Source organism: Solanum stenotomum, chromosome 8 (genome assembly GCF_019186545.1).
Source record: "Solanum stenotomum isolate F172 chromosome 8, ASM1918654v1, whole genome shotgun sequence".
NCBI classification, from domain to species: domain Eukaryota; kingdom Viridiplantae; phylum Streptophyta; class Magnoliopsida; order Solanales; family Solanaceae; genus Solanum; species Solanum stenotomum.
This window is the reverse complement of record NC_064289.1, coordinates 895,204-903,728: the sequence shown is the minus strand read 5'-3', so window position 1 is coordinate 903,728 and position 8,525 is coordinate 895,204. Positions and strand designations below refer to the sequence as shown.

The window sequence follows — 8,525 nt, the reverse complement described above, 5'->3', positions numbered from 1 at the left end:
GGGGGGGGGGGGGGGGGGGCTCCGCCCCTACACACCTAGTATATGCATCAGACCAATAAATGCATGACAATTGCTTTTTTCATAAAATTATGTTTCCTAACTATGGTTAGGTAATGCATTCTTAATTCAATTTGTCGTTCAACATTAACATGATTTGGCGCATACATGGAGTCCGAGTAAGTCCTTTTCCTCGTTATAAATGTACATGGGTCAATCAAGTTCTAGTGAATATGACTTTCAAGGACAAATTAACCTACTGTTGTAGCACTTTCAGCGGGGGCTTTTATTTTACCTTTAGGATCCCTAGCTAATAGTATATTGAGAAATTTTCTTACTCGCAACGAATTTTTATACCAAATCAATTAGCACTACAACCTTAAATTTCACAAAGTAAGTAATATATAAGCATCATTTTACTATAGTTAAGTAACATAAAATTGCAGAAAGAGTAGAAGGTGCACGTTCGGTAAAATCCAATTTTTTTGGTCCTAAACCTTTTTTTTTTATGATAAAATTCATTTAATATATTGAGATTCACTGCTCATAAACTTCAAATCTTAGATTCTCAATATAGATAACTTTTTTCATGCATATGGTCGGCATGTGAATCTTTTGGCTTCGCTTGCACAGTGACATTTTTATTTTATTAGCTGTACAGCCCATGAAAATCGAAGTGTAGATATTTTTTTTCCGATAATCGTGGTATCTAGTCCAGCTTTTGCGCACCTCAATTAATTTTATGGGATACTTGTCACCTCTCACTAGCAATAGATATAAAGTAACTATATCCGTCAAGTTTAGGACAAATGAAAAAAGTTACCTAGTGTTTTTTTTGTAACGCTGGGAAAATCAATGTGTAGATATTATGTTGTCGTCATTATAGATCTTTTGCTTTCTCTGAATTCTCTAGTATAGGGAGCTCGAAGTAGAATAAATAGATGCATGGGATATTCAAAGAGTTATAGTCACGAGATTTCTCCTCCTCTAATTCCATCTATGGTCCAGTTAAAAGACTTGGTACTTCCACCTAAGAAGTATTCCTTCTTCAGTGAACTAATAATGACTATTGGTAACTTTTAGCCAGAGAGGCCAAATGAGGTCTTAAATGACTCACATAGTTTGGGGATGATCACTAGTCACATTGGCTACCCACAAGGGGTGGGGGTGGATTAGGTCAGTAGACAGTTGTGTATTGCCAGCCTGCCTGTCTGGCTTCTCCTTTCATACCAATAGTAGTAGTATGTACTCTTGTAGGCTCTTGTCCTTAAATATTTCTTACTATTTTTTTCCTCGTAATTCGATTACCTTATTATTTCGTTATAGTTACTGTTCATTTCTTTTCAACATACTTTGTCATATTTTTTTTTCCTATGGCTTCTTAGCTTCCTAGTTCTTTTTCCAAACTACTTTGAAATAGTCTCTCTTGAGTTGAGGGTCTATGGAAAATATATGTACACTTTTAAACCTCATTTGCAAAATTACACTGAANGGGGGGGGGGGGGGGGGGAGTGAAAAAAGAACATATCTTACAAGGCTTAGACACACACACCTGACACCTTGTAAGTTTTCGTTCATGTTATTGACCATTAAACCATACTCTGGAATGCATCGTGACTTGTGGTTGTGGAGTTTATATAGTGGATGACTGAAAAAACAAAAAAGTGAGACCAATTCATAACACAAGCTAAGATGAATTGTCAAGTGTAAGAAACTGCATTTGTGTCGGCACTCAAGTTACATAGTTTAGTTAGACTGTACAAATGACAACTACCCCAGAGCCGAAGCATACAATGCAAAACAATTCCAGATGTAAAAAACATTACAGAATTGCAATATAAACAATGTTTGCAGCATTGTTGGCAAACATAATAATACAGGAGAGATAACATAATTTGGGGCAACAAAAATTAAGTGGAAAAAAGCCTTATCACGCTCTACCTGTCAATTCAATGACGGATTCATGCACAAGCTCTGCCAGCAACTCCCTTTCAATTTCCGTTCCTACATTGTCTATCTCTAACCTCAAATACTGAAGCCAACCCTTCCCCACAACCTCCTTCCTCACCATTCCATCCACCACCAGGCTGTTTCCGTCCTCATCATCATCACCAGAGAGACATTTCACCTCACTAGAAAACCATTCCTTCATTTGGGTCCACACCTGGTCCACCAATATCAATTTAGCTCCCTCTGGAAGATTGTTACTGACCCCATTATGGGGTATGGCTCTTTGGCAAGTGTCTGGCCCATATCCTGAGATTTCCATCAGTGCTATATTTACACAATCAAACACAAGTTTTCGGGTTGATCTCCTTTGTCTTCGCCTGGCCTCGTGTAGTGTATTCTTCTCATTCAGATCAACATACTTTTCTCTTAGAGATGGATCCAAAGGGCTTTCAGTTGAATGCCACATCAATAAGAAGGCATCTGATTGCACTTCATCAAGGCCAGCCACCGTTAATAAAGTTTGAACAAAAGAGAACCATTCTTTTTCTTCTTCCTCTGTCCGCCAAGTGGATAAGGATGGTCTTAAAGGAACTGAACTGGCCGTATCTACGCAGGAATCGTTCCATGACAGAGTACGAGCAATTGATCCTATTGGAGGAGATTTGTCAATCAGATTGCACCTTATAGGGTCAACAGACAACTCACCACCTGCTAGATTTGATCCAAACAAAAAAAAGGTCAAACTAGAAGTTGCACATATAGCACATTATCAAAAACAAAAGGGAATAGAGCTTTAGGTGTCACTAGTTACATGATTTACCATGATGATCTGGCTTCATCCTGCCAAAGGATATACATGCTGGATGTTCATCCTCTTCAAACGTTGTATCCAAAGCAGATATTGGACTAGGTTGGTCCTGGCTCTCACATTGATTTTCCAAGGGCAAAGATTTTGATACAAACAGGCCAACCTGCTAAAAGTACAACATCAATGAGCTTTGAATTTCTTTGTAAGCAGTCAATTTGTGAAATAGTCATATAAATCCTATTACAGTTGGTACGACAGATTGCCCCCATAGATTGATAAAACCTCTTTAACAGAAATCACAAAAGAGGAAGAAAAAAAAGGTATGCAAGAAATTACAAGGAGACGAATCAAAAGTTGAGAGAACTCCTATTGCCTACTTTTCAGGAGACAGATGATAACCATCAAAACAAACGAACCAAAAAGTGGAAATAAAACTGATTTTTGTTTCGGTAACCATCAAATTAAATGAACAGAAAATGGAACCAAACTGATTTCCCCTAATTAGTCCCATAAAACCACACTAAGGTATCACCCAGAAAGTGTTTCTTGAAAGAGGTAAGTACTTTACCTCAGGAGAAATTATGCCTTGCTCCCCAAACGAATTCTGGGAAACTAGTTTGCCTGGTGATTTGTGAAGATCGGCTGACGAGAACTCACGTCCCGGATCAACTTTTGCAGGACAATGTGAAGACTTAACGCCAGACTGCACTTCATTGTTGGATTGCAGATGGCGTCCGCTGTCTTTGCTTGGTTTTTTGTTCCTTGAGAACAACAGATTTTTCAGTGACAATTTTGTGCTTCTTGGTTTTGTTGTCTCTTCAGGAAGGTTGGGTTTTCCTGTCTCAGGACCTGGAACATCTGCATTCAACAGCGTACCGAATTCAGTCGAAGATACAGGAACAGATTTAGACCTCAAGAGGTTCCTTGGTGACTCATCATTGACTTCATCACAATTGGAATTATTCATCAAGTTGGAATTTGAAGTTCCGGGCTCTTCTTTGCTAATCTCCTGCTCCATTCCTCCAGCGTTCTTTGTGTCAGAAAGAGCAAGCATCTCACCTAATGTACTGGACCTTCTTCGCAGATGTCTATGTTCCGGAAAACTTCCATTAGAAGACACCATTGCCCATCTCTCTGAAAGTCGCTTCTTGGCTTCTCTAGAAACCGAAGATTCTGGGGAATAAGATGCACGGCTCAAGGAGGAGCAGGAATAAGGCTCGACAAATCTATTAATGTAATCCCAGGAGTGCCTAGAAACTGGTGATATGACTTCTGAATCACTGAGATTTCCTGCAACATACTCATTTTCAGACTTGTTAAATGAACTTTCATCACCAATGTAGCCATTAGAAGACATAGAAGAAAACAAGGTTTCATCCCTTCTGTGTCCACCAAGGTTTTCATGCATCTTCTGTGATATGGCCACTTCTCCTGAATCCTGTGCTTCATTATCCTCTATGTTTACATACTTCATTTCAGCTTCTGATACTCTTGGTGATGCTGAAGGTGGAGAACTTGCAGCCCTGCAGTTGCGTGTCTTGCTAAGACTTGGTTTCAACACCACTATCCTTGTCGGCTGAGCGGGATTTTCATCAATATTCCACCCTGGTGCAGGAGGGGAAATCGGACAATGGCTTTCGTCTACCCTGTTTCCCTGACCCACCTGGGTGGCTCTCTTCATCTCTTTTTCATTTTTGTTTCCTGATTCACCAAATCTACTATTATCCACCATTTTTGTTGGTCTAAGAACAGTAATTCGTTTTGTCTCAGGAGGAGGAGGTACGGATTTCAACTTTTGTAACTGCTGCGAAAACATTGGATTGGGTTCTTGCAGAAACTTGAGAAATAAATCTGTGTTGGAACTTAAAACGTCCAATGCTTCTTGGAATTCCTTAGACTGGCGAAGATTTCCATCTATAGATAAACATTTAGCTTCAATGAACTTCTGACGAACAAAAGCTACCTTCTTGTCAATACTGGTTTCGTCGTGTCTTGCCTTTTGGGGAGATTTGCTTCTCACACAGTTTATCTTCGTGGGTTGCTGCCAGACTTCATAGACATCTTTATATTCATTCTCTTCTGGGCATTGATGAAATTTCTGATGCATTTCTTCCATCAAAGATCCGTTTTCGTGCTGGCAATAACTGAAAGAGGAATCAGTATGACATCGAGAATGACCTCCAAAATGACTTTGTGTGGCTGAAACAGATCTCCGAGTTGGGAAAGCATCAAGGCCCATCAACTTGGCAACAAGACTAGGTGGGTTCTGACTAGAATCTATTTCCTTGGACATTTCTTGGGCTATAAGCATCTTCATTGGTGTTCCATTTGATTTCCTGTTTGAACTGTTTCTCTTCAAATCTGAAACAATCTGCATGCACCGTATCTGAGTATTAGTATTGAAGCCAAATTCTACAAAACCCAGCTCATCTTGCTTCCTTAATTAATATCATCTAGAGATAGTCTGAAAATATACCATTTTTTCCTCTATTTGATCCCCAGAAGGATACATCCTGACAACATCTGATTGGCTCCTCGAAAGAGAGCCTGCGGTAAGATGGACCAAGTCAACACAAAGATTCAATTTTACGGCTAGAAGATTCAAAAACAATAAAACCAAATACTCAAAATCATCCATATGAATTCAAACTAGATTCAACTGTTCTTGTAGGAGGTCTTTATTTTATGCAAATGAAAAAAGCTCCAGATGGAGGCAGTCATATTCATACACAGCCAACCCATACATCATATATCATTTTTAAACTTGGTAGGCGATTAGTCTTCAGCAAACAATACTATTTATGCACCGTTCCCAAGTTTGAAGAGTCAACTTCACTAAAATGTTCTAATAAAACTCTTCATCACAAAAAGAAAAAAAGAAGATGAAGGTCTAACCAGAACAATGGTGATGTTTTTTACCTACAACACTTTCATTAGTGTCTTGTTTATGTGGTTCTCAATAGAGAGTTCAAAAATAAAAAATGGAACAAATACTAAGGAAAAATATATAGCAAAGAAGTTCATTAATACCATGTGGTTTATCTGTAAGAAGCTTGTTTCCTGCCACCCCAGAATTTAAATCGAAAAGGTTCACCATTCGTCCCAAGCATCCTGGAAAAGGTTTATCAAGATTGCAATTTTTTCCATTCTGAAACCCATTCATCTCACCACCTGAGACACACACAAAATTAACAATGTAATTCCACAGTGCTGCATCAATCCTTCTCTCATGAAACATTAATATCCAAAGAGTAGAGAATCAAATCCGAAATACTTTTAATTTTCTATATGCCAAATAAATTGGGAGGTGTTCAAGCCAGCAAACATAATACAACCATACAACATTAAGCCATGAGTAGCAGGTACTCGGAACAAATTAGGAGAGAACAAGAACTTAAAGAACAAGCTTACAGGTATATGCAGAAAACCCAGAAGAGATAAGTAACATGATTTAATAAAAATGTTATCAACAAACTATAGTAGTCAAATCATAGAGAAAATCTAATATCAGACCATTCACCCTCTCATTCTGCTACGTCTAAAAGGAGACATAGATTTTCATACTTCAGTTATTCATGCCAAGGATCCCAATATGTGAAGCTACAAAAGATGCATTTTCTCCAACAACAGCTTCACAGCAAACTGAGGAGGGAGAATTATTAAAACCATTAAATAGAAATTTGGAAAACTAGCTCCCGGGTGGGAACTACTCCTTTATGATGCTGCAATGGCGTTATTGCTGTATTTCTATCAATTATTTTTGAAATATATAATTTTTCCTTTTAATAGATGGAATTCAATGAATTGACCAGGATAAACGAATGACAAAAAAATTAGCTTATTCAACCATTTGTTGCATACATTACACTGTTTAGACCTAGATTATACAGCTAGAAAATACACAAAAATCCATATGAAACTTCAGATCAACCAGTCAAGCAAAAATCATAACAAAAGCAGTAAAAAACGATATTTTTTTACGAAAATAACTAACAAACCAATCAGAGTAATTACTAGTGAACCCTGAAATAAAATAGACAGGAAATGACAGGCATAAACAACAAAACCTTAAAAAGCTAAAATCCGAAAAAAGAAGAAGAAAAGAGCACGAAATTACGAAAAAGAGAAAAAACAAAGAAAATATAATTCGAATTACCTTAGAAAAGATAGATCGGAAGAGAGTATAAAAATGGCAACTGAAAATGAAAACACTTCCAGTTATGCTAAAAAAACTTCAATCAACGAAATGCAGGACCACTTGGCAATGCCACCGCCGCAGGTTTCACACAGTAGGTGAAAAAATGCGTGAAAAATAACTTAGAAAAGCTCAAAATGTGGACACAGATCTACCGGTCATTTCACGGCAAAGAAGTCGCCGGAAACTGAAAATTAACATTCCGGTGGGAAACTCGCCGGAGAGCCTTCATCAGCTCACACCGATCACGTTAATAGAGAGAGTAGAGAGAGGAAGTGAAGTAAAAAGTTTGTGGATTAATAAGAACACAAAATGAAAAAAGGTATACTTCATTAGTAAATACAATAAAATTGACCTGACAAGAAAAGATCCTTATGGTTTGGGATAATTGTATTTCGACCCCACTTCTTAATTATTTCATCAAAATTGCCCCCACATAAAACGCGGCTTGTATAGAGCTGGTAAGTATTAACAGGTGCACCGTCGAAGGGTTGTTGAATTTGTAAATTACACTTGCGGATCCTCTGGCAGCTAGTTAAAGGTATGCGGGTACTAATACATAAATTATTATGTAAATTTAATTATTCATAAATTTCTTCATAATTTATAAATATATTAATATACATATTTCTAAATTACACATCAAACATCGTATTAAACCATGATCTTAACCAATAATATTTTTCCAAACCGATTAGCAAACTATCCCTTATTGCATTATCAATTTAATCATTTTTTGAATTTAATGTTATGACCAATTTGGTAGCAACAACATTTAGATTTCAGGTAAGTGAATCCATCAATTTAATGCATTGAAAACTAATACAATTAGGTGTATGCATGATTATGAGATAACTTCCACATTTATTTTCTCATCTTAGGAGCTTTAAATTAAATCTAATTTTATAATATGACAATCAAATGAATAATTTGGGATGTCCAACAATACTTGTTTAATTTATAAAATCAATGAATAATTTATCATTTTATTTATATTTTATTCTTGCTATTAAATATTATTTATTTTCCAATATTTAGATAACTCATATTTAATAAGGGTGATTTATTACAATAACCCCTATAATTTACTGCTTCTTAGTTTTTGTGTCAAGTTAATATTAGATAATTATTATTAGATAGAGGAAATAATTATTAATTGTTGTCAACACTTACTAAAAAATGTAATAAATAAAATTATTCAAGATTTGTATCCTCTCTTTTTTTCTCCTTAGTACTATTTTTTAGGACAATTAGTACAATTGGTTGTTCGACAATGAATATTTACATCTCCTGACTGATAATCTGATATATATATATATATATATCATTCCACTAGTTTTAATTTATATGATATAGTTTAACTCGATATGAAATTTTAAAAATATGGAAAAACTTCACAATGTACCAGAATTACCTTAAAAGGAGCACACTTTTGTGGACTTCTCCAAATAAGTGGAACCAATATGGATAAAATATTGATAATATCATTTAATATTTGTTAAATAATAAAATATGTTATTCTTTTATGAACTGATCAATTATTTTTTTTAAAAAAAAATCATATAAATTTAGACA

The 8,525-nt window shown here is 36.0% G+C and overlaps 1 protein-coding gene across 5 annotated transcripts; it reads right to left on the bottom strand.

Moving 5' to 3' along the window:
* Positions 1–1,812: 1,812 nt before the first annotated feature.
* On the bottom strand, positions 1,813–7,261 carry LOC125874289 (uncharacterized). 5 transcript variants are annotated; one of them, XM_049555143.1, is made up of 6 exons: positions 6,912–7,261; positions 5,786–5,926; positions 5,232–5,302; positions 3,324–5,126; positions 2,759–2,921; positions 1,813–2,655 (listed from the first exon to the last, which is right to left on the bottom strand). In XM_049555143.1, the coding sequence occupies exons 2-6, from the start codon at positions 5,916–5,918 to the stop codon at positions 1,928–1,930; spliced, it is 2,898 nt and encodes a 965-aa protein (XP_049411100.1). In that variant the 5' UTR covers positions 5,919–5,926; positions 6,912–7,261; the 3' UTR covers positions 1,813–1,927. The 5 variants fall into 5 exon arrangements, with proteins under 5 accessions (XP_049411100.1, XP_049411102.1, XP_049411103.1 ...); XM_049555145.1 differs by having other exon boundaries at positions 1,813–2,658; positions 2,768–2,921; XM_049555146.1 differs by having other exon boundaries at positions 2,768–2,921.
* Between the last annotated feature and the right edge of the window lie 1,264 nt (positions 7,262–8,525).

What these genes read in the sequence shown, in the direction of transcription:
- LOC125874289 (XM_049555143.1), bottom strand. Translation starts at nt 5,918, where the DNA reads ATGAATGGGTTTCAGAATGGAAAAAATTGCAATCTTGATAAACCTTTT. An exon ending in TCTTACAGATAAACCACATG is followed by an intron (nt 5,303 to 5,785) that starts GTATTAATGAAC and finishes ATCTTACCGCAG; the next exon opens with GCTCTCTTTCGAGGAGCCAA. An exon ending in AGATCATCATGGTAAATCAT is followed by an intron (nt 2,656 to 2,758) that starts GTAACTAGTGAC and finishes CAAATCTAGCAG; the next exon opens with GTGGTGAGTTGTCTGTTGAC.